We start from the raw sequence: 26,206 nt of genomic DNA on the forward strand, positions 1-26,206 counted from the left end.
TTTAAAAGAATGACAGGTGGGTGTCACCTTTCTTGCCTATGGACAGAACCTGGAATAGTAAGGGAATGTATATGCACTGCCAGGCCATGATATTATAAAACAAACCTAATTTTAATTCAGTGAATGTCTAGAAATTAATTTTTTGAGGAAAGAGGAAATGGGGTTTTTCTGTACAGTGGGGTTGACAGAAGTGATTCATTATAGAACCACAGTTTTAACGTCAAAGAAAATTAAAAATAAAGAGAGATTGCTAGATTGTAATGGGGGATATATTGGGAGCTGTGTAGAAGCATAGTAGTAATTCCACTGCAAGGTGACTGTGGACAAGCAAGGCTTCAGTGTACTGGTCTCTGATGTGGAAAGGACCACAGATAGGTTTCTTCTGCCACTCTTTGCTTACATTCAGTATAACTTTTTGCAGCAATTCAACTGTCAGTTTAATTGGACCAGTGCCTCAAGAGTTTAGAATTCTATCCATGACAGTTTTATCTGAATATCACATAGTTTATTGGAATTTTTTAAAAAAACCAAAAACTTCATTGCTATGCCTCTCCATCCCTACCCCACCCACCCCCAGGCAGATGGCACAGCCAGAAGTCAGTGTGCCTGTTGGCTAAAATAGTGTTCTGTTGGAGAGGGGTGGCAAGTACCGCTGCTAAAGCCCTTCTAAAAGGAACTTTTTTTCTTTCACTTTATTCAGGTTTAACAGACCATAAGCCATGCATCAAGAAAAACATTTAAGAATTAAACATTTTAATTGTTGCTGTTTTTTTTAGGATGAAAGAGATAAGAACTGAATCTAGTGCTAATTTAGAAAGCTGATAATTCTAACTTGGAACATAGCTGGCTGCAAAAGGAACATTTCTGATCCTGTTCCTCCCCCCCGCCTTCCTGAATATCTTTGATCATATTATGGCACAAGAATCCTGGAGCTTTTTTACACTACCAGGTATTGTCAGTCTCCATATATCTTTCTCCGGGAAAAATTAATTTGATCTCCAAAAATGTACTGTAAGCTTTTCAGATACTTTTCAACAGCAGTCTCCAGAGGGATAACAATATTGGCATGCTGATGCCAAAACAACAGTCTTGCGGCACCTCAAAGGCTTGAAACATTTACTGTGGCATAAGCTTTTGGGAGTCTGAGTTCCCTGAGTTCAGACAGCAGAAGTATATATGCACCATGATGCAAAAACAAGGAGGGCTGGAGAGTTATGAGAAATGAGTACCCCAAGATGTAGTTGTGTTATTTCAGAACACAAATGAAAACAGGAGCCAGTTGAGTAAACAAGCCAATCGGATTATGTGTGGACGGCTCATTCCCAACAGTTGATAAACTAGCAAAAAAGAACAGTGTAAGGAGACTGGTTGTAGACCAATAGAATTCATATACAGGTTTGATACTTTCAGACTTGGGCTGCATCCACACATCACAGGATACTGCACTACTGTTTCATTGTAGCAACGATTTGCCTCTGGATCATCCTGTGTAGAGAAGCCACTCTAGTTGCAAATGATTGCTACAGTGCAGTGATAGCACACTAGTGATTGTGGACGCAGTCCATGGATTCAACAGGTCAGAAAGTTCTATTCACATCATTAAAGCAGTTCTATAAGATGTATCAAAATAACATCAAGCACGAATCACCAAAGACCACTTACCTAGATGAACTTGTTTAATGTATTCAATCAAAGCCATTTTGTTGTCACTCCAGAAGGATGGAAGTTCTTCTTTTGGTGGATATTTACAACATGATAGTTCCAACGTAATTTCAAAGCACTGTCCCCAAATGTAATTGTAATCCTGCATCCCACCTAAAGTGAATTGTTTCGTTATGTAGTTGAAACGCCAGTAAGAATTAACACTTTAAATTTACTTTCCTAAAGTTGCTCCCTAGCTCCCTGATTCACCTATACTGCTGGGCCAGCGGTTCCTGGTGTTAGCTTTTCCTATGAGCACACAAATTTGGTGCAAAAGCAGCCTAGAGGAATGCCCTCAGGAAAGTCAACACTGGTTTAATCCTCCACACTACTGCCACCTTGGCCCGCAGATCACTGTACACCACAGCAGCTACTGGCATCTGCTTCCAGCCCTTGTAGCCAGGCAGGCCTAGAGAGTGTGATGGTAGCTACTATCAGGTGTGGGCAGGTTCTTTAAAAGAATGCCAGGTTTTTATTATGCAAACATTAAGCTATTCTTACTTCCTGACAATGGACAATGCCTCCCCTGCACCATGGCTACCTGTACAGTTTTTTAAAAATAGTTGGAACATAAATGTGAGGCAAGCCCCCCCCCCTCCCAATACCCTCTCACATTTTTAGCGACTAGTCACAAAGTTATGGAAATGAGAAGCCAATGTACTAGTCATAGGGAGGAGGGGGCTGTTAGGACCTCGTCCCTTCAGGAATTTCTTGAATGTTATTTTTCTTTAAAAGAGTATTGACCTCTTTTTTTTTGTAAAGATATAAAGAAAAATATGCAGCCAATATATCCTACCAAGTTTCTCAGTAAGAAGTAAACGTCTCCCACCTCCCAGTTTTCAGAGTGTAAAGGTATTTAATATAATTACAAAAATTTAAACATTTTAAGCTACTATAAACCATAGCCCAGACTCCCTGCTGGCCTATGGGCCTGCCTGGCACAGGAGTATCCTGCAAAAAATTAAGGTAGAGAAGAGAAAAGCCCCCTCAGAGTACTACTCAGGAGTTTCAAAATGCAAATTAATTTGGCTCCTAGAACTGTACAGTCCCTCCAATCATGTATTTTAGACTCAAAGCCATTTCTGCCTTTTTACCCAAAGGTTGGTACAATAAAGGTTATCCTACTGATCTTCTCTGCATCTAAAGCAGTGGTTCCCAAAGTGGGCAGTACCACCCCCTAGGGGTGGGTGGGATTACCTAGAGGGGCACTAAGAGGCGAGGGGGCAGCAGGGGTGCGCTAGAGGTGGGCCCCTTCAACTGTGTTGTTGGATAGGGTAGGGGGTGCTGGGGTTGAGTTTGTAGAACCAAGGGGGCGGTGGCCCGAAAAGTTTGGGAACCACTGAGTATTAAAGAGAGAGAGCTACACTAGGGCTGTTGTTTCGGTTCGGCCCGAACTGAAAATCAGCCAAATTTCCCCTGATTCAGTGGTTTTTAGTTCGGGAGGAACCGAACTCAAAACTGGCGGGCAACCGGGGAGCCGAATTCAGCGAGTTCAGGAGTTCGCGAATAAATCCGGCAAATTCGGGGCCGTCAGTAAGCAGCATAACCGTCAGTAAGCAGCATTCTCCTCCCCCGGCCAATCGGTGGCCAAGCTGGGTCTTCCTCTGGCCAATCAGTCAGGATTGAGTACTGGAGGAATCAGCTGATGTGTGGCCTGGCCAGGGAGAGAGAGAGAGAGAGCGAAATCCTCGTGTGTGTGTGGGGGGGTGCTTGTGCACATTCGCTCCTTTCTGTGGCTGCAGGGGGCGTATTTTTTGGGGTACAGACACAAAACTTTCAGTGGCGCTTCAGATGAAGCTTCTTAAGATACCCTCCAAGTTTTGTAAACATTGGGTCAGGGGGTCCCAAGATATGGGCTCCCCCCTTTTTCTTTCCATGGCTGCAGGGGGCGCATTTTTGGGGGTACAGACCCCAAACTTTCAGTGGAGCTTCAGATGAAGCTTCTTAAGATACCCCCCAAGTTTTGTAAACATTGGGTCAGGGGGTCTCGAGATATGGGCTCTCCCCCTTTTCCCTCCCCCCTTTTTCCATTTATGTGGCTGCAGGGGGCGCTTTTTTGGGGATATAGCCCCCAAACTTTCAGCATAGCTTCAGACAATCATTCTTAAGATACCACCCAAATTTTGTAAAGATGGGTTCAGTGGGGGCAGAAATATCGCCTCCCCCCTTTTCTCTTTCCGTGGCTGCAGGGGCGCATTTTTGAGGGTGCAGATCCCAAACTTTGAGCGGAGTTTCAGACAAGTGTTCTTAAGAGACCACCCAAGTTTTGTGAACATTGGGTCAGGGGGTCTTGAGATATGGGCTTTCCCCTTTCCCCTATTGGGATGAATGGATCAGCCGATCCTGTGTGCATCTCCAGAGCAAAACGTCTCGTGCCTAATTGGAATCATCTTGGATTACAAGTCCTCCCCAGCCCCTCCTGATGGAACAGAAGACAGCCACAGTAAGACCCCTTTGGGGGCTTTAATCTATAATTTTTCTCCTGTGTATGTGTGTGTGGGAAAGCAGAGTCTGTGTGTGTGTGGGGAGGGAGCAGTTTCTGTGGATGGGGGGGAAGCCAAAGGGGGCTTTCGTCGGTTCTGCCTGGGGTGTGTGTTCCCCCTCGAGTATCTCGCTCCCTGGTTTGAGGGGGGAGGTTTCAGTTGTGTGTCTTCTGGTTTTCCCTGTTGCAAAGGTGTTGTTTTACAAGGTTGTGTTGCTTTGCAATTGCTTTGCAAACTTCTCAGCTGTTGTCGGAGCTGGGAGCTTTGTGCGTGGGCAGCAAGCTCTGCTGAGAGATGCACATTAAGGGTGGGGGGGGACCCCTTTCAGGGCCCATATCTCAGCCCCCCCTGACCCAATCTTTACAAAACTTGGGGAGTCTTTCAATAAACGTTCTTTGAAGCTCTGCTGAAAGTTTGGGACCTCTACCCCCAAAAATGCCCCCCCCAGAGCCGCGGAAAGGCGCGATTGTGTTTTTAATGGCTTTATTCAGCCGAATTTTTCCCCCAAACTTTGAATTCCCGCCGAATTGAACGGACCCGAAGTGGGGGAGTTCGGACTTCGGCATATCCCGAATCTAAACAGGCCGAATTCGGCCGAATCCGAACTATACCGAATTTTTTTTAATTCAACAGCCCTAAGCTACACACACTTTGAGATCTCTCTGTGTTGCAGTATTTAAAAAAGTCAATGTGTCAAGCATTTCTCACAGCATGCAAACACACACACACACACACACACACAAACAAGCTGATAGCATTTAAGAGCTGCAGAAGAAGCGAGAGAATTCCTACCTTCCACCTGGTACCACGCAAAGCCATTTGTAATGCCATCTGTAAAGTGATCTCCAGTTGTACATCCTTGCTTATTATACATTGTAGTATGGCTGGTAGAGTATGTTTTTGCAAGGTGAACAAAAACATCATTATCCAGAGTTTGGCTAATGCCATCTGAAGTAATAGTAACTGTAGAAAAAAGATGATCACAGTAAACATCTTGTCATTGTTTATAGACTGTGTGCAAACATATTTAAACAGTAGTTAATATAGTTTGCATCATGCAAGCATAAATAACGTCCTGACTATCACTAGAAATTCAGTGTAAGGACTGTTAGCATGTAAAAGAAAAATCCTCCATTTGCTTGAATGTCTAGCATATCACATCTACATTCCTGGCTGCCACTGAAAATTCCCTCTCACCATCCAAAGACCAATGAGATGCATGAGGGCAAAAAGACCCACCATTCTGGTGCCCATAACATGGCATGTTAACTGTTGGAGTGCTGGTTGCTGACACAAGGTAGACTTCTTACTGTAAAATGCAGAAGAGGTATACAAAGTCTAGTACTTCTCTAGTCACCAGCGCGTGTCTGGGACAACATACGTATACATGCATATGCTTTCTCTCTCTTGCAGAAATCAATTAATATGTGAGACAATGAATCATGAAAACAGAAATTAATAGGTAGGTGGTGTGTGTGTAATAAATAAAGCCTTGAAATACTTTAGACTACAGATAGACTAGGATACCCTATTGCTGGTGCGGCTGCAGACAAACCACAGCAGCAATGGGGCTGCCCCATGGCAGGTTTCCCAGAAGTTTCCCTGCCCCAGAACCCAAAGTGGCCACTCCCCCTCCTGAGCTGCTAAGGCTTTTGGATTTTTTTAAAAAGGTCAGCTCTAGACTATTGTTAAGTCAATATACCGTTGTAACAATAGATGTGGCATGCTCTCTGAAGAAACAGCTTTTATTTTTAAAAACATCTCTAGCTATTTCCCTTGCGAAGATATGCCTCTTTCTTTATATCTCCTCAAGCAAAAGGGCTAGAAACTTTTTAAAAACGAAAGCAGAGAATTAAGAGAACCTGCTAAACCTACTGTTACAATGGTATACCAATATAATAATATTGTAGTGCCAATCTTTAAAGAATTAAAAGCCCCCCCCCAGTGGCGAGGGGAGAAAATGGATGCTGCAGGGACACAGTGAGGAAAAATGGCTACCAGAAAATTTGAATTTACGCACCCCCACAGCAGCCATCCAGCCTTTACGGAAGTATTTCCCAAAATTGTGAAGCAAAGCAGATTTGAGAATGATCAAAGAAAAGCTGAGGAAACCCTCAGAGGTGCATGAACGAAATACAATGCTGTGGGGAAGCAAGAAAAAAACCCACTTCCCAAAGCACTGAACTCAGGACATACAACACGTGCAGAAGACTCCTTAGTCTAATCTGCATGCATTTCATGCAACATCACCCAGGAACCTCTGATAAATTTATTTCTGTCCTACAATTTTAGCTTACCAGAATTGCCATTATCAAAAGGATAACTAGCAACTAGTGATCCACCGTGTAGGTTGGCGGAGAGGACAAATGTCTCCGTTTTTATCCAGTCCATCACAGCTTGAGTCTCTGGTTGAATTGTGTAAGGATTACTGATGAAGCCATCAGGAAAATTCCTGTTCAGATCTGCCCCATTCTTATTGTTCCTTAAAGAGATACAATTGTTATTATTACTATTTAACCTCTCTGAGACATTAACATTCAAGTAAATTGGTTTAAGACTGAAGCTGTGTGTGTTCTGGGACCAGGTCTTTTTCAGAATGCCCCTAGAATACTGCTGGCAACTCAGACACTGTTAAACTGTCTGTGTTATATTTCCTAGTTTTGAGGTATATTAATTTCTCTTAACAATCTGGCTAATATAATTATTTATTTTTTTGAAAATTTTATTGGTTTTTATAATATAAATTTTCCATGTTAACAAACAACAATATACGTAGTATTAAAAACTAAATCATAGATAATGTTGTTATAATTGTTTAAGTGCTAAATAAAAATAAAAAATAAAGGAAAATTTATTGACTTCCCCATCACCTCCGTCCGCCTCTTAATAAAGTATTCTATCCCATCGTGATATGGTCTGATCTTAATTATTCTTATATCTCAATTAGATTTCAATCACATTATGCTATCAATATAATTGATTACGTTTCTTTATGTTAACAATGTCAACTAGATCAGATTAAAAGGTACTTTTCCATTTTCCCCAGTCCTAGTTCATATTCACAATATTTCATCCAAGCCTCCCATTCCTCCATAAATTGAACATTGTCTTTTTGATTTGAGATAGCTGTAAGTTTTGCCATTTCCACCAGTTCAAACATTTTCATAGTCCAGTCTTTTTTCCCAGGAGTGTCTGCCCCTTTCCATTTTGCTGCATAAAGCAGTCTTGCAGCTGTAGTCGCGAAAATCAAAAAAATCCTGTGTTTTAACAAATCATCAGGTATCATACTTAATAGCATCATTTCTGGTGTTTTGGGTATATTTTTTTGTACTATTAGTCTTAATTCATTATAAATCATATCCCAAAAGTCCTTAGCTTTGTCACAAGTCCACCACATATGATAAAAAGAACCAACTTCTTTATTACATTTCCAACATTTAGGGGATGTCACTTTGTAGATCTTTGCAATCTTCTTAGGCGTTAAATGCCATCTATACATCATTTTATAGATATTTTCTCGAATTGACTGCGCATTTATTCCTTTCAGATCTTTCGCCCATAGTCTTTCCCATTTGTTTAGGGCAATATCATGTCCCACAGTTTGAGCCCAATTAATCATTGTTGGTTTGATTATTTCCTGCTCACAATAAATTGTTAAAAGAAGATTATACATTTTAGAAATCAGTTGAGCATTATTATCTAATAGCATCCTGTGAAAAGGCGATTTTTCTTTAGAGAATCCATTCTTCATATCTTGTGTAAATACTGATTTAATTTAATGATATTGAAGCCATTGTAAATCGTCTTTAAGTAACTGAAAGTCTTTTAGTGAGCTTTTCTTTCCTTCCCATTTAATTAACTCTTGGTAGGTGATAAATTTGTCCAATCTAAGTGGGCGTAGTGTCAACATTTCTTGAGGTGATATCCACATCGGTGTTACTGGTTCAAAAATATGTTTATATCTCATCCATATATGAAATAAGGAGGACCTGATTATATGGTTACGAAATAATGCTTGTATCTTAATTTTACCATACCATAAATAGCCATGCCATCCACTTATATTATTAAAACCTTCAAGATCTAACAAACGTGAATTGGATAAGTTCATCCAGTCCTTTAGCCATACTAAAGCGGCCGCTTCAGCATAAAGTTGAAAGTTAGGTAGTGCTAAACCTCCTCTAACTTTAGAGTCCACCAGATGTTTATAAGCAATCCTCGGTTTTTTCCCTTGCCAGATGAAATTTAATACGTCTTTCCTCCAGGTATCAAAGTATTTAATATGTGATATTATAGGCAAATTTTGGAATAAGAAAAGCATCCTTGGTAAAATGTTCATTTGGACTGTTGATATACGTCCCAAAAGTGACAATTTTTTATTTGACCAAATGATCATATCAGTTTTTATTTTGTCCCATAGTTTAAGATAGTTATTGGTTATCAAGTCTTTATTCTTTGCAGAGATCCAGATTCCCAAATATTTGATCTTATTAGCCTTCTCCCAACCTGTGTATGATATAAATTCCTGTTGTTCTATTTCTGATAAATTCTTAAATATTGTCTTTGTTTTTTCTTGGTTAACTTTAAATCCCGATACATTTCCAAAATCGTCCAAAGTTTCCAACAATATCTTCATTGATTGTGTTGGGCTCTCCAAGATTAACAGATCATCCGCGAATGCTCTCAATTTGAATTCATGTTTTTTAATTTTTAATCCGCGAATGTCCTCCATACTCCTTAGCTTACAACATAATGATTCCAACACCAACAAAAATAATAATGGAGACAGAGGACATCCTTGTCTGGTTCCTTTCTTGATTGCGCAGTTGTCAGACATCGATTCATTCACCAGAATTTTTGCCTGTTGGGATGTATATATGGCCGATATACCTCTCAAGAAACGGTCTCCAAAATTTAATTTTTCCAATATCTTTTTCATAAAGTCCCAGGAGACCATATCAAAGGCTTTCTCAGCATCCAAAAATACAAAGGCCGCCGTTTGTTGAATATTCTGGTCATAATATTCCAATGAATCTAATAAAACTCTTATATTATCTTTAATTTGCCTTCCTGGAACAAAACCTGCTTGGTCTTCATGTATAAGGTCCTTAATAAAATGCTTTATCCTATTCGATAAGACCAAAGCATAAATCTTATAATCCACATTTAACAGCGAGATAGGTCTATAATTTGAAGTTTTTTCTGGATCTCTTCCTTCCTTAGGTATCAACGATATAAATGCATGTGACCAAGTCTCTGGGGATGCTCCCTTGTCCAAAATTGTGTTACAAAGTAATACAAAAAAGTTAACTAAATTGTCACTAAATGTTTTATAAAATAATGCAGTAATTCCATCTGGTCCTGGTGTCTTGTCCGTTTTTTGTTTCATTATTGCTTCTTGTATTTCCTCCTTTGTAATTGGTGCATCTATCCATTCTTGTTGGGGCTTTGAAAGGACATTCATCTGTATTGAATTTAAAAACTTGTCTATTTTCTTTTTTGAGATATTTTCTTTCTGATATAACTTAGTATAGAATGAAACAAATTCTTTTTGTATATCCGTAGTTGTATAAACTGGTCCTTTAGCGGATTGAATTTTTGTTATAATATTCTTTTGAAATGAATCTTTCAGTTGGGTCGCCAAAAATTTCCCAGGTTTATTAGCATGTTCAAAGTATTTTTGTTTAGCAGATTTTAAATTTTTATTCATTTCCTCCATTAATATCAAATTTAGTTGGTGTTTAGATACAGAAATCTTCATTTGAATGCCATTTTTCTCTTCTTCATGTAAAGCCATAACCAGTTTTTGCTCCAAATTTTGTAAATCCCAAAGTATATTATTGGTAAATTGTAGTTGAGTTTTCTTCCAGGCCGTGTGTTTCTGTATCATAAATCCTCTTAGAACAGCTTTAAATGCATCCCAAACTGTATTCAGCAAAGTTTCCCCATTAAGGTTAATTTCAAAAAAGTCTTTAATTAAGTCCTGTAGTTCTTTTTGAATCTTGTTATCCTTTAAAAGTTTATCATTTAATCGCCATCTAAATGCTTGTTTATTGTTCCATTCAAATGTAACTGGATTATGATCAGAAAAAGTTCTTGGTACAATTTGGATTTTACGTAGTTGCGTGAAAATAGATTTACTAGCCCATATCATGTCTATTCTGGAGTGTGAGTCGTGTCTCGCTGAATAAAAAGTATATTCTTTAGCCGTTGTATTCATTGTTCTCCAGATGTCTTGTATTTCCAATTCTGAAGTCATGGTGAAGAAGGTTTTAGGAAAGCATCCTTCGTTTTCGTCTTTTGCTTTTGCTTTTTTATCCAAGATTGGGAGAGTAACACCATTGAAGTCGCCCATCAAAAGAATCTGATCATTTGCATACTGAGAAATCAATTCATGGAGTTGTCCATAAAATTTAGCTTTTCCTTCGTTAGGTGCATATATTCCTACTACAATCGTCTTTTGCCCCAATATTTTGGTCTTGATAATCACAATTCTCCCTTCATTGTCTTTGTACAGTAGTTCAGGACTAAGGCTAGAATGAGCATATATCACAACTCCCTTTGTTTTTGTTTTAGCCGATGCAACAAATGCTTGTCCAAGCATTTGCCTATCCAGGTATTTTTTGTGTTTTGTTGCTATATGGGTCTCTTGCAAACAAATTAGGGAGTATTTGTATTTCTGTAAATATTTAAAAATTCTAGCCCGTTTGGTTTTTTCATTCAAACCATTCACATTCCAAGAAATTACTTTTGCCATGATGTAGTAATTATTGAAGCAAAATATTCAGTCTATAACACAGTGCCTCCTTCTGCTCCCTGTGGTTCTTCTTCTTCTTCTTCTTCCTCTTCCTTTTGTTCCAGGGTTAGTCCTTTAAGCTCTGTCTTGTATTTCCTCAGAAATTTTCCCACATCCGATGGAGATAAGATTGTCATTTTCATTTCTTTGTAAGTAAAAGCCAAGCCTTGTGGCATAATCCAACGATATTTGATACCATTAGCTTTCAAAACAGACACAAATTCTTTGTAATTATTCCTCTGTGAGAGTAAATGTCTTGGTATGTCCTTTAATAATATTAGAGGAGTATCTCCTGCTGAAACCGGACTGTCATAGTGGATCTTCATGATCTTATCCTTGATCCTAGTGTCATAAAAAACAATCATGAGATCTCTTGGTTTAGATCTTTTCATTCTAGCAGGTAATGGTATTCTGTAAACTCTGTTGATGGCTTGGGTCAGTTCTTGTTCTTCTATTTGAAATACATAGGCCAGATTTGGGACTACAGTTTCTTTGTTGTCTCCCATCATATCTGGAAAATTGCACAGACGAAGGTTGGTTTCTCTAACTCTCATCTCCATCATTGCTATCTGATCTTTAACAGCTGTCTGATTAGTTTGTATTATTTCAATCTGCTTCTCTTGGCTTGCTAATTTTTTCTTTGTATCCTTGTGTTCTTCCATCACTTTCTTAACTGATGAATCCATTGCTTGCATGTCCGTCTTCATAGTATTCATTTGGGTCTTTACAACTTTAAGGTCTTCTGTAACCACATCTAGCTTTTGGTTAATAGCTTGAGATGCTTGGCCAAGATTTGTCATCATAGCAGTCAGCTGAGTCATTTGTGTAGACATCTGTTCAAACTGTTTAGTTGTTGCCTCTGTTTGCTTGGCTAACATGTCTTGCAATTTCTTTTCCATGGTTAAGGTTTGTGTCGCTTCTTTCAGTTTTGTATAGGAAGGGCTATGTAATGAGCCAGAACGGGGTCGGGCATTTACATTGAAGTAAGGCTGGTAAAATACATGTCCTCAATCAGGACCCTCTGATTAGTTGTTGATAGAGAATGCTTCAATGATCAGCTTAATAATTTTTTCGCTTTGAAAAGACCCCTATTTCACTTTAAAATAGCTTTTTAAAGTTTTGAAATACCAGTGAGTTTTGCCGGCCGCTCTAGGTCGGATCAATCAGGAAGTATTCCGGAAGTTGATTTCGCCGTGGACCTTCTACCGCCTCTTCTCGATGGTTGTTCCCTTCAGGAACTATTTCTATGTTGCTCGAGTGCGACGTGTATCCGGTCCTACGAGTTGCTTCCTGTTGTTGTAAGCCAGATGATAGAGAGGGTGGTATAGAGGGTCTTCTGGATTAAGGAGTTCCTTGCTGCAAACGTGGCTGGAGGACCCCTTTTTTTTTTCTTCTTCCACCGGAAGAAAGAAGTTCACCCTCCCCTTCCCTCAAAAGTACTTCTCATTGGTGGAGATTTTAGTCCATCTTATAGGCGTCTTTCTAGCTCTTTGTTTTAGTTTAAGCTGATCAACCTGATAAGGCTCCTGCCTCTAATCCTGATGGATTTTATAGGTCAAACTTATCCAGTTCGATTAAGGGAGGGACAAGGATGCTGAGAATGTCTTCATCTACCCCCCGGTTATTCAATAACATCAGTAAAAGACGAAGGGTTCTTGCGTACTCACTTGAGCGTCTAGAGGTGAGGTTCTTATCTTAAAGTAGTCCTTATGGTGGTTATAAGGTGGTGGAGGGTAGAGCCTTATGCCGAAGTTGCGTTTTGGCGATTTCTTCCCTTGGTGCCCTCGCAGGACCGGCATCCAAAACTCCGAGGGACTTAAAGAAGCTCCCTCAGAGTATTTGGGAGGTCAAACTGCTTTTGCGGGCTGCAGGGAGTTCCTGCTATCCGACCCACTTGCAAGGATCGGGTTGGGGTGCATATAGCATCCCAGAATTAACGCAAACTTGGATTTCCCCCAGGACAGCCTGGGGAAACGTGGCACTCACCCCAGCGGCACCACCGGAAGTCTCAACAATCTGGCTAATATAATTAAAGGTGGTGTTATAATATGATTATGCCTACAGGGAAATGAATATTTAGATCAACCTCAGTGATAATAAATATTTTCTCTAGACATGTTATGTCCCAAATTGTATTTCACAAGTGTGCAAATCATAAGCTTTGAGCCAAACTGCAAGGGATGGCAGGCACAGGTCCATCCTGTGGCCACTGATGCCAGAGCCATAACTAGCTAATTCTGCACCCAAGGCAAAAACATAAAATTGCGTCCTCCTATACTTTCATAGAAGTTATTTTGGTTAAAAGGTAAATATGTGAACAACAAGAATAATAACAACAGTGTTTATTTTAGTCATGAGATCTACATACACAATCAACCAATGCATAAGTGACTATTTAACTTACTAGTTAAAAATACAAAATTAAACTACATCAAGTATGGTCATTTTTTACAACTGCACTGTTGACATTAAATTAAATTAATATATATTTTTTATTTTTAAAGTCTACTTATCGCCTGACAACCAGGAACATTAAAACACAAGTGGGCTAGAACTGATGACGTGAACTATCTTAACCGTTTCTATTTCAAACTTTATCTGATTCCACTTTGCAACCAAACACTATTCTCAATAAAAGTGGAGAGAATAGGGGAGCAGACAGAACGGAACCACGTACATACACAATACCACATGAAGTGTGAAATTCGCAATGCTTCGTTGCAGTGCGGGCAAGTGCCCAGTGAAGCTGGTAGGACAGAGGGCTGCAAATGGTGGGCAAAGCCAGAGAAAATTAACTCTGACTTTGTCTCCATCCTTGTCCCTTGCACACTAAGAATGCTCAAGCATAAGTAATCCGTTTCTTAACATATAACATGTAAATGAACTTAAGAGCCTTTTACCTTGGTTCAGTAGGCTTGTGTGCTGTCATACTTGTTTCTCTTAAGGGGAAAATGGTGTTGTCGCCGCCACCCCTTCCAATCACCTCAGTTCATTACCAGCCCCCCAACCACTTAGTAATAACTGCCAGTTAGGCTTCTCTCTCAATTTTGTACTTAATGATTGTTATACATATAATGGTAATAAGCTTTGTTAATTTAAAAACAACAACAACACTGCAATGCTATGCATGCTTACTTGACTGCAAAACCTACTGGACTCAGTTTACTTCCAAGGTCCAAGTAAATAATTATGACTGGATTGATAAACCAAAAAGAGTCCAGGGTAGGGGGAACTCTTTCTGACAGTGGAATCCTATGCAGAATTATTCTAATCTAAGCCCATCAGACTGGATAGCCCAGTCTAGCCTGATCTCATCAGATCTCAGAAGCTAAGCAGGGTTGATCATGGTTAGTATTCGGATGGAAGACCACCAAGGAATACACAGAGGCAGGCAATGACAAAACTACCTCTGAATGTCTGTTGTCTTGAAAACCCCATGAGGTAGCCATAAGTCAGCTACATCTTGAGAGGGGAAAAAAGCCATTAATTTCAGGAGCTAGGAATTTTAGACAGGAGAAGTTTACATAGGAATGCACTGTAACGATCTTACGTCGTCTTCTGCAATATTCCAGCCAAAGAAATAAGTTTCCTTTAAAAAATCTTTATAGATTGTGTATGTTTGTGTACTCATTTGCCTGCTTTTATGTTTGTTTAAAGAAGCCTACCATCTCACGGGCAGATGACAAACTAGTATTACTACTACTGTGCAAAAGAAGGATTGTGGGGAAGATGGGGTGGTGGGTGGTTGGCTGTTCCTGGAAAGGTTCTGCAAGAGAAGAGAAATGGGGGAGACCCATGGGGGAGAAGGACAACAGTGGAGGAAATTGTTTTCTAAAATGAGAATGCACAAAAAGATTGGCAAAGAGGGTGTGAAATGTTCATGAAATGTGCAGGAAGACACCAACTGGAGAGAGGCTGTAAAAGCCAGAAGGCCGCTCCTGGCAGGGAGCTGTTGAAGAAAGGGGGGAATACCCAGCTTTGCAAAAGCACACCACTGCAAAGCCGCGCACAGACAGGGAGCAGTCCCTTTAAGAGCTGACTCACCCCCTCCAAGTAAACTGCAACAACGGTGCAATCTCCACACACACACACTGCAAACTGCAATCTGTCCTTCACGCCAGATCAGCAAGCAGAGAGGACTGCTGCGTTTTCAGGGGGAGGGACTCAGAAGCTCAGCAATTCACTGGGGATGTATAATTAATCACAAGGTACTCCTGGAATTTTTTTTTTGGGGGGGGGAGTCCCCATGCATATGATTTTTGAGAATTTGGATCCAAAAATTGTGTCTGCAGAGCAACAAACCAAACACAAACTTCCCCTGCATAAATGGCCTCAGTTTGATTAAGGAAGGAGCTGGCAGCCTGCAAGCCCTGAACTGATAATAACAACATAAGAGCCCGGCTGGATCAGACCAGTGGTCCATCTAGTCCAGCATCCTATCTCACACAGTGGCCAACCAGTTACCATGGAGGGCCAACAACAGGGAAAGATCAAGGCCTTCCCCTGATAATTGCCTCCTGGCATTAGTAATCAGAGGTTTACTGCCTCTGGATGTGCTTCTTTAGTCACCATGGCTAGTAGTCACTGAAAGACCTGTCTTCTATGAATCCGTCTAATGCTCTTTTAAACTTGTTTATGCTTGTGGCCATCACTACATCCTCTGGCAGTGAATTCCATACTCTAATCACTTGCTGTATGAAGTATTTCCTTTTGTCAGTCCTGAATCTACTGCCCATCAGCCTCATTGAATGTCCTTAAGTTTTAGTATTTTGGAAGAGGAAGAAAAAGTCCTCTTGGTCTACTCTCTCTACTCCATGCATAATTTGATAAACCTCTACCATGTCCACCCTTAGTTGTCTCTTTTGTAAACCGAAATGTCCAACTTTTCAGCTTTTCCTCATAGGGAAGATGCTCTAACCCCCAATAATCTTGGTTGCCCTCTTCTATGCTTTTTCCAGTTCTGCAATGTCCTGCAGTGACCAGAACTGCACACAGCATAAGAGGCATTATATTGGCTGTTTTGTTTTCAGTCCCTTTCCTAACCCCAGCACAGAGTTTGCCTTTTTCACTGCTATCATTGAGCTATCTACTATGACACCAATGTCTCTTTCCCTCTCAGTCGCAGCAAGTTCAGACCCCATTGGTATCTATTTGAAGCTGGGATTTGTTGTTCCAATGTGCATCACCTTACACTGACCTACATTGAACTTCAATTCCCCCACTGTCGCCCACGTACCCAATTGGTGGAGATCCTCCTGGATCTCTCTACAGCCATCCTTGGTTTTCACCATCCTTAATCATTTAGTGTCTTCTGCAAAACTGGCCACTACACTGCTCAACCCCAGCTTCACACCATTTGTAAACTAGTTAAAAAGCACCCGTCCCAATACTGATCCTTATGGGACAGCACTTCTTACTTCCCTCCATTGTGAGAACTGTCTACTTATTCCTACACATTGTTTCCTGTCATTTAACCAATTTTTAATCCATAAGAGAAGCCATCTTCTTATCCCATGACTGTTTAGCTTACTCAAGAGTCTTTGATAAGGTACTTTGTCAAAAGCCTTTAGAAAGTCCAACTATATAAACTCAACAGGGTAACTGTTATCCACATGCTTTTTCACTCTCTCAAAGAGCTCCAAAAGGTTGGTGAGGCAGGACTTCCCTTTGCAGAAGCCATTCTGATTCTCTCTCAGCAGGCTTTTGTTCCTCTCTGTTCCTAATAATTCTATCTTTGATTACAATTTCCACTAATTTGCCCTGGATAGGCGTTAGACTAACTAGCCTGTAATTTCCTAGTTCCCCTCTGGACCCTTTTATAAAATCAGTGCAACACTCATTGCTGTCAAGACTTCTGGTAGAGCAGATAATTTTAGTGATAAGTTATGTATGAGTGTAAGTAGATCAACAATTTCACATTTCTTAGGGAACTCTCAAGTGTATGCCATCAGGATCTGGAGACTTTTTAATTTAATAAGATTTTAATTTCCCCAATAGGTCTAGATGAATTTCATCTTTCATCACCTCAATTTGACTCAGTTCTTCAGACTCCCTTCTTGAAAAAAGTGGCTCTGGGATGGATACATGCCCTACACTTTCCACAGTGAATGCAGATGCAAAAAAAATTCCTTCAACTTCTCTGCCATCTCCACATCTTCCTTTAGCCAGCATGGTGTAGTGATTAAAAGCGGTGGTTTGGAGCGGTGGAGTCTGATCTGGAGAACGTGGGTTGTTTCCCCACTCCTCCACATGAGCGGTGGAGGCTAATCTGGTGAACTGGATTTGTTTCCCCACTCTTCCACATGAAGCCAGCTGGGTGACCTTGGGCTAGCCGCACTCTCTCAGCCCCACCTACCTCACAGGGTGTCTGTTGTGGGGAGGGGAAGGTGATTGTAATCCGGTTTGATTCTGCCTTAAGTGGTAGAGAAAGTCAGCATATAAAAATCAACTATTCTTCATCATCATCATTCCTTGGTCATGCAAAAGCCCAACTGTTTCTCTGGCTGGTTTCTTGCTCTAGATATATTTAAAGAAATGCTTATAGTTTGTCTTGATGCTTTTACCAATCCACTCCTCAAATTCTCTTTTTGAACACCTACATTCAGTAAGGCTTTTGTTTTGCTTGACTTTTCCTGTAAAGGAGACAAGCAGTAAGCAGTAAGCTTGGTGGGGCACTGCCTCTTTTGCCCTAATGGACCAGCCACCTCTGCTTGGTTCAATTTGAATGCATATAAATGCACCCTTTTCCTAATGTCGCAGCTCTGTGTGCCCGAGGCAGGTGCCTCACTTGCCTCACCCTCATTACAGCTCATTACATCCTCGTTACAGCTCTGGCTGATGCCATTTTAAAAGCATTTGTAGTTCTTTTAAAATTGATGAAAGACTGTGATCAGACATGTGATGTTTCAGCACCTGAAAAGGCACGTGGGGGGCGGGGGGGGCGGAGAGAGCTTATGGGGCCACCACACACCCAGTCTGGATCAAAGCGTCGTGGCAATTTTTCAAGAACTACAAATGCTTTTAAAATGGTACACCTGTGCCCAACGTAGTTTGGCCCTTTGTCAGCTATAGGGAGATGTTCCTGTAACAACTGAATTACTCTGACTGGGGGAAAAATTGAGAAATTGAGAAACTCACAATTCTTTACAAAGTAAATGAGTGTTAAAAGAGACATGACAACCATGCATGGATTTCTCACTTGATTTTTAACTGTAAATGGCATTTGTGAAGAGTATCCCCAATTTGAATTGGTATCCATGGCACAGGGAAGGAAATTTTAACTCTCCCTCCTCCCCTGCACTGTCTGAAAACTCCATTGCCTCTGACTCAGGGCTGCTATTTTCTCCATGGGGGAATAGAAACATGCCACCTTCAGACATCATGAAAAACCTTTGCTTGTGTTGGAAACAAACACAGCTTGTTGTCATACTTGCACACTTCCTCTTGGCTTTCTCCCTCACGCACACAGCACAATTGAAGGATTCTAGGTTTTAAAAGCCTTGAATTAAGATCTAATTTGCCATGATGTCCAAAAAGAGGTTCCTAGGCAAACTGGAGTTTGTTTTCTTCCTACAAACTGGGTTTTGAAATTGGGAGTAAACTAAGGCTGTAAATTTAACCAATTGGTCCTATTCTAACCATTATGCCATGTTGGCCTAGTGTTAAATGAAACAAGGGTGAGAGGTGACCAATTATTGGGATGGGGGAATCAGACTAAAACTAATGAAGCTGATTGGGTCAGAGAGACACCCAGAAGAAGACAGGCCATCTCCTAGAACAGGGTTGCCTGGTCCCCCCTGGCCACCTGCAGGGGGCGGAGAAACACCATTTCAAGATTTCCTGAGGTTCAGGGCTCCAGGAACAGAAGGGAGCCAGTATAGCTAAATACTAGTTCCTCTATTTGCATGTGATACAGGGCTCAAAAGTTTATTAAAAGCACTCCCTAAGACACTCCCCCAATTTTTCCATTCCATTCTAGCCTCCATTCCTACCTGCCCTGTGAGGGGTAACAGCGAGGTTGTTCTGTTGCTTCAAATCCATCAGGGTTCATTGAAGGCATGATGTGTATTCGGGTGCTGTCAATCAGCTTTGTAATTACTGGGTCATGCTGATAACTGGTCACCAGAAAGTCTATCAAATGGAGCAGCATCTCCCGCCCGACTGCCTGTGTTAAGAAGCAAATACTTGTGTTTTTAAATGCTACTGACAATAAGTAGAGGTCACAGTTGACCTGAGGTGCCGAGATCGTACTTTATACATATATTGCAAAGGTTTATGCTCTCAAAACAAGTGAACAAATATGATGGAACATGTTACTTGTCTGGTTCGTGGGGGAAATATGATGGTCAGAGACATGGGTAGTCTTAGCCAATGGGCAACAGGAGCATCTATCCCAGGTTCCACTCTTTGGGGGGCCAACTATACAAAGTCCCAACCCATTGCCCCCAAAGAAGGGAGGAAAGAAGAAAAGGCTCCTGTGGCTGCCAGCATTTGCATGACCGGGGCTCAGGCAACTGGCTTCTGGTGACAGCACTGGCTCCCCCCATCTCTCTGGTGGTGATGGCTACCCCTTGCTTAGCCCCAGTGGGGGGGGGGGGTCCAGCAATGGTGTGGACTGATTCTGGAGCTCCATCCTGGACTTTTGTCCAAGGGCTCAGAATCACAAACACCACCCTGGTCAGAGACCACTTTTCTGATGACTTTAAGCTCAACTGTACTTAAAGTATTTGACAGGGCTGATTCACAGTGAAAATCAGCTCCAGTCAATGCGCTCACTGTCCCAACTAGCATTGATATGAAAAGCGAACATCTCTGTCCATAAACACAAAAATAGGGCAGTGATTTTTTTGTTGTTGTCAAATAAATTTGCTTTGACGGGGAGGGGGAAGTGCCACTAATACTCCATATATTGCCAGACTGGTTTACATTACATTCACATGATGAATGCACACACCTACAGCAGCAGATGACCTAAATACATTGTGCAGAGACAGCATTCACAGTGTGAACTAGCTGTTTTAGTTAGCTGTAACTTTCAGCAGGAGTTCCATGCCAGTGCATGAGATTATTAGATTTCTGCAACTATTGTCAGTAAGAATACTGCTTTGTCTACTTAGGAGGTAAAACTGATAGTGGTCACCTCACAATGAATGCTGAAAGTATCTGGCCTTTTTCTAAAGCAGGCATACTGTATCATAGTAGTTGTATATTGCATCTACTATTTTGTTACATTCTGCTCCGCACAGCTGTCTGGACTTAGGACCATTCAGAACCAAAAATTTGTATGACTGGAATTCTGTAGGCATTCTACCAGTTCTGTCCTTCAGCTGCCACCAGACATGATTTGGCTTCTGGGATAGCAATAAAAGGAGACTTACTAAAGAAATGGGAAAGAATATTGTTCTTCTTAATACGAACTCAGTCACAGCCAAAACAGGTTGCTTACCTATAACTGTTGTTCTGCAAAGGATCATTTCTGCATTCACACTGATTGGCTTTGCACCTCCAAAGAGCCACAACCCAGAGCCAAATTAAACATGAGGGAGAACTCATGGCCGTCACTGTTACCGTTTAAATTAATCTTAAAATTCCTCAAGGGACCAATCCAGATGGGGCCAGCAGAGCAGAGCGCTCCCTCCCCGTGTCTTTTCAACTGCCAAAGCACCTGCACGAGGCTCTTTTGGCACTTGAAAAAGCACGGGATGGAGGGGGGGAGGAAGAGCTACACATTACGGGTTTTGTGGCATTTTAAAATCACTTTAAAATGGTAACAGCGTTTAGTTGGCTCCCAGAAACTTCTAGCTTTCAGGTGCAACACTCTTTCCCCCTCAGAAATGCAGCCCTGGCTGTGCATGCCCATAGAGAAGGAATCATGCCTTGCCACTCAGTTCCTTCCAAAATATAACAGCATGCCACAGCAAGTTAAGGCACCTGTTGTGGGAAAGGTTGGTCGGCTGTATAAACGCTCAGATGAGTACTCAAAGAACAACAGTTACAGGTTAAGTAACCCATTCTTACTACGTCATGGTTTCTGTGCATCACATCAGTAGTAGATAGCTGACCTACCTGAAGGTAGTATACAGGTGCTTTTAGGAGAAAAGATACTTAAGAACAGCTCTCAAAGGATGAATCCACTCTGGCTCTGATATCTAGGGCATAGTGTCCCAAAAAGGTGGGAAAGCTGACACACAGCAACAGCTGCAAAAAGAAGCTCTTGAGCCAGTTTGTAATAGAGCTTGATGGTGTCTATGACCCAGTGCTTAACTCATTGTGAGAACACTCTGTGACCCTTCCTTGGTTTTGAGTAGCACAGAAAGAAGTTTGTATGATGTCTGAAGAAGGACGTTCTGCCCAGGTGGAAGGATAACACTCTTTTAACATCCAAAGAATTTAAGGCCTTCTTTGTTTCAAAAGCTGGAGTTGGGAAGAAGACAGACAGGGAGACCCAAATCCTGACTGAGATGAAAGCAAGACATGACATAAGGCAGAAAAATATTGTCTGACACAGGATAACCTTATCCTTATGAAATTTGAAAGTATGGATGGAGTGATCATAGAGTACAGTTCACTGGACCTCCTTGCTGAACCGACTACCATTTGAACACACCTGGACACATGAAGCTGCCTTCTACTGAATCAGACCTTGGTCCACCAAAGTCAGTATCGTCTATTCAGAGTGGCAGCAGCTCTTCAGGGTCTCAGGTCTTTCATATCACTATTATCTGATCCTTTAGTTGAAGATGCTGAGGACTGAACCTGGAACCTTCTGCATGCCAAGCAGATGCTCTACCACTGAGCCATGGTTCCTTCCCAATTTCTGGTGGCATATTCAAGATAAGTAGTCATAGGCAACATTTGGGTAAAGATTTGAATGGTTTGCCATCAGCAGAGTTAGAACAAGCTGTAAATCCCAAGCCAGTGTGGGTAGGTTGATTGAAGGATGGAGCAGAAGAAGGCCCTTCAACAGTTTCCTGGGTAGAGGCTGCCAGGGCTAGGGAAGGAGGGAAAGCTGAATCTATGGGGGCAAGTAAAGGTAGGTTGGCTGGTGGGTGGGCTGAAGAAAAAGAAGCAGGAAAAGGGAGAGGATATGGGGGTTTTCTGGGAAGTGGAAGAGGAAATAGTGGGGGAGGTGGAAATTAGATGCCTCATGCAAGTCCTTGCAGGTCCCCCATTTGTGTGTGTGTATAGGGAAATCCCCACCAGGAAAGAAAAAAAATTGTGGTGAAAGTATGATGAACAGATCAAAATTAAGTTAAGGTGCTAAAGCAGTGGTACTCACTTGGTGGCTTGTGGATAGCCCCATTCTTAACTACTGTCAACCCGAAGTGACATTTACTTCCATTCCTGACATGAGGCCTCCACATCAGGCAAGCTCACAGCTTACCCATTCCTCCAGCTGTGGTTGTTTCAACCATATACCACACTGGGCAAGAGCCTTGCCTGCTTTCCTGAAACATTGGGACAGGTATCACACTGAGGAATGGTGCTCAGAAGAACCACAGGTTGCTCCCAAGTCACTGAGTAGGTATCACTGCACTAGAGGAAACTTTTCTGACTGAACACTAATTGAACACCTAGGGAAGAAATAAATGAGTTTCCCTACACATCTGCCATTAGATGTGCAATAAACCTCTTTACCGCCTGGCAGAGTAATAAGATATCCAGTTCACCAAGTAGTTATGCACACTGTGAAAAGCTGGTGGTGGAAAGTGCTGTCAAGTCACAGCTAACGCAAGGTGACCCTGTAGTTTTCAGGGCAAGAGACGTTCAGAGGTGGTTTGCCACTGCCTGTCTCTGCATAGCAACCCTGGGCTTCCCTGGTAGTCTCCCATCTATACCCAGGACCGACGCAGCTTAGCTTCTGAAATCTGATGAGACTGGGCCAGCCTGTTCCATTCAGGTTTCTTATGAAGTTACCACTTGGTAAATAAATGCTCCCTTTTCTCTATTCCCGGTTTGTAAGCAGTCTATATTAGGTTAACAGAAGGAAGCAGACTGAAGCAGAAATAGGACAAAAGAGCAGAGGTTTGTTTTTTTAAAAGAAGAGTGGAAAGTGTATAAATGAACACTTTAATGCCACTTCTGTTTACCGTACTTTAGGGTGCAGTAGAAACCGTCTCTAGCTACCATTGCAATGTTTTTCTTGTTCCTTCTGCACCGGTGATTGTGTGATATGGTAGTCGCTGAACATGCAAGACTAATGAAGCAGTTTCACAGGAGCAGCGTAAGACTGTATATAGGTTAGGATATGCTTACTTACATTTTATAGACAGAACAAGCCATGGCATAAAAGCCATGTCATAAAGTGATCTTGTAAAATCTCCACCTTAGGGTGGAGGTTGGCATCAATCTACCTTACCCACATAAATGTCAGCATTGCCCTACAGCTTAGGTCTAGTCACATTCCACAATATAGAGAATCAGAAAGAGACAATTTTTTCTCTACTTCAACATCTTTAACACTATTGCTAAGCAACTATTTGTACACCATAGTACTATTCAGTATCTAGGTATAAATGGGTACTGTTAGCTTTAACCAGTAAATATTAATTGTTGGAGATTATTGTTTCCTTCACAATAATGTTAGCTTAATGTTAATGTTTTTGTACCATTCTCCCACTTCAACTGAAGAACAGCTAACATTCCTATTTAGACATAAATTATATGGTGTAGCACGTAATTGAGGGCCAAATGGCACCCACAGAGGCAAGTTCCCATTAGGAACTGGGTGGAGGGGGGCAATCTCTCCTAGCATTTCAGAAACACTCCAAATTTTTTTTTGGGGGGGGAGAACTGTTATCTTTAAAAGTTTCAAGAAGTGGAGATTCCAATCACAGATTTCCAGTGTGGTCCCAAGAAAGGACAAAACCATGAAGAGGCACAAACAGTTAGAGGAAAAAAGCATTTAAACTTAATATGGAACAATAAAGGGAGCAAGAGACAAAAAGTAACATGATTAAACTATAAAGAAAAGAAAATATGCAAAAGCTTTAAGAGTAGAGCAATATTTAAGCAAAGAGACAGGAGGACTGTCAATCAAAACTTCACAGCAATAAAAATGGGAAAGAATGAAATCAACAGATAGGAAAAGACACATAGCAGAGAGTGCAGCAGTTATGTGCTACGAACAAGTGGCAAAGGTCAAAGACAATACCAAGGTCTCAACTTGCTGCAAACACTAGAGTGATGCTGCCTACTGAGAAACAAAAAGGTAAAAGTGAATGTTTAGGGAGAAGTTTAGTAAATTATCTTCTGCACAGTGAGTTAATTACATAATTAGTTAATTAGATTTCCAAGCTTAAATACCGGCAAAACAGTTGGAAAGAGTATTAAGAACCAAAGAGAAAGAAGGCAGGAACAGAAAGATAAGCACTGGGTATGATTAGCATTATATTGTAGTACAGTATAAACACAATCAAAGTGGATGTATAAAACAGGTTATATATTAAATGGCAATGAAATTGCATCAGTCAACTACTGCTACAGGCTCTGCATTGTTCCTTCTATTTGTTCCTGGCAATGTCATGTAGATAGTGTGGGATACTCTGGGGGTGGTTATTGCCCTGCCTTGGAGTGGTTGTCTAGTTTCGGACAGAAACCTTCTCAAGTCCTATTTCGAATTGCATGTTTGAAAGAACCAAGCAGTGCTTTGGACAGAAGAACAACATTTCTGTCTGCAGAACAGGGTGGTGGTGACTTCTGCTGATTTGTCCCTCTCCCTGCAGACTCTCATTTTGGCAGAAATGTTGTTCCTGCTGTTCCTCAGGAACAAAACTGTAAGGGTTTTAGGAAGCTTCAGAGGAGGGAGAAGTGGGAAAGTCCTGCTCTGCTAAATTCATAGATGGATGCATACCAATATATCTTCCTCTCCTTTCCTTTTAAAATTGAAAATATGCAGGAGGCAACTCCTTATATGGACCTACTTCAGTTTACTTAGGACTAGATTATAGGTTTGGCCCTTACCTGGGTGGCCCAGGCTAGCTTGATCTCATCATATCTCAGGAGCTAAGCAAGGTTTGTCTTGGTTAGTACTTGGATGGGAGACCACCAAGGAATACCAGGGTCACTATGCAGAGGAAGGCACTGGCAAACCACCTCTGCTTCTCACTTGCCTTGAAAGCCCCTTGCTGGGGTTGCCATAAGTTGGCTGCAACTTGGCGGCACTTTACACACAGAGAGATTATAGGTTTATACAGGCATCACTCCAGTAAAGTCAATAATAATACGATGGATAATGCTAGCCGTTTGAAAATACTTTAATCATATTTATTTAAATTTAACAAATTGCATAATTGTCTTAACTGCCCTCTGTCACAGCAGAGATACAAACATCTCTAAATTGGTTTGATATTTGTTTTCCTGGAATGAGTCACAGTACATTAAAAAAAAAGCTGTGGCCACTTTGTCCCTGGCAGGTGGTGGTGTAAAGAATGCTTCTTTGTCAGCAAGGTAGAGCCTGCCAATCAACAATAGCTCAGCACAGTGTTTTAGCCTTGCTGTTCTCAAGAGATTCACAGAGTACTAAGATACTTTTCAACAGACTGAAGATTGCTGGTCAATGCGTACAACGTTTACATATTGGGTCTTCTTTTTTTTAATAACACTGGAAAAAGGAGAAAACAAAGGTTTCTTGTGATTTACACTCTTCTCTTTATATCCCAACACTCCTGTTGTGCTGTAGTAGTACTGATTATGCCATTTGTGTAAATCCTCCATTCCCTTTTCCTAAGCCAGCCACTGAAAATACTCTAAAGAGAACCAGCGTGGTGCAGTGGTTAAGAGCAGTGGTTTGGAGAGGTGAACTCTGATCTGGAGAACCAGGTTTGATTCCCCACTCCTCCACATGAGCGGCGGAGGCTAATCTGGTGAACTGGATTTGTTTCCCCACTCCTACACACGAAGCCAGCTTGGTGACCTTGGGCAAAGTCACATTCTCTCAGCCCCACCTACCTCACAGGGTGTCTGTTGTAGGGAGGGGAAGGGAAGGTGATTATAAGCCGGTTTGAGTCTCCCTTAAGTGGTAGAGAAAGTTGGCATATAAAAACCAACTCTTCTTCTTCTTCTCCTTCTGTCTGCTGCCTATATTCCAGCCACACATACCCAGGAACTGCCCCTCCCCCCCATGCTGGGTTGCTGTAGCTGTTGGCATTTACATCACTTTTAACCACCTTTCTGTCATCCCAAAACTGCTATAATCCTGTAACAGGTTTTCCCAAATAACAGTATC

The 26,206-nt window shown here is 41.3% G+C and overlaps 1 protein-coding gene across 1 annotated transcript in view; it reads right to left on the reverse strand.

Moving 5' to 3' along the window:
* The window catches only part of CPM (carboxypeptidase M), a 47,511-nt gene that overhangs the window by 2,607 nt on the left and 18,698 nt on the right, over positions 1-26,206 (reverse strand). Inside the window, exons 3-6 of the mRNA XM_056847265.1 lie at positions 18,972-19,144; positions 6,482-6,666; positions 4,977-5,147; positions 1,663-1,815 (exon numbers count right to left, since the gene is read on the reverse strand). Coding sequence (XP_056703243.1) covers positions 1,663-1,815; positions 4,977-5,147; positions 6,482-6,666; positions 18,972-19,144 — 682 coding nt within the window. The remainder of the gene's footprint in view (positions 1-1,662; positions 1,816-4,976; positions 5,148-6,481; positions 6,667-18,971; positions 19,145-26,206) is intronic.

The sequence above is a fragment of the Euleptes europaea genome, chromosome 3 (genome assembly GCF_029931775.1).
Source record: "Euleptes europaea isolate rEulEur1 chromosome 3, rEulEur1.hap1, whole genome shotgun sequence".
NCBI classification, from domain to species: Eukaryota; Metazoa; Chordata; class Lepidosauria; order Squamata; family Sphaerodactylidae; genus Euleptes; species Euleptes europaea.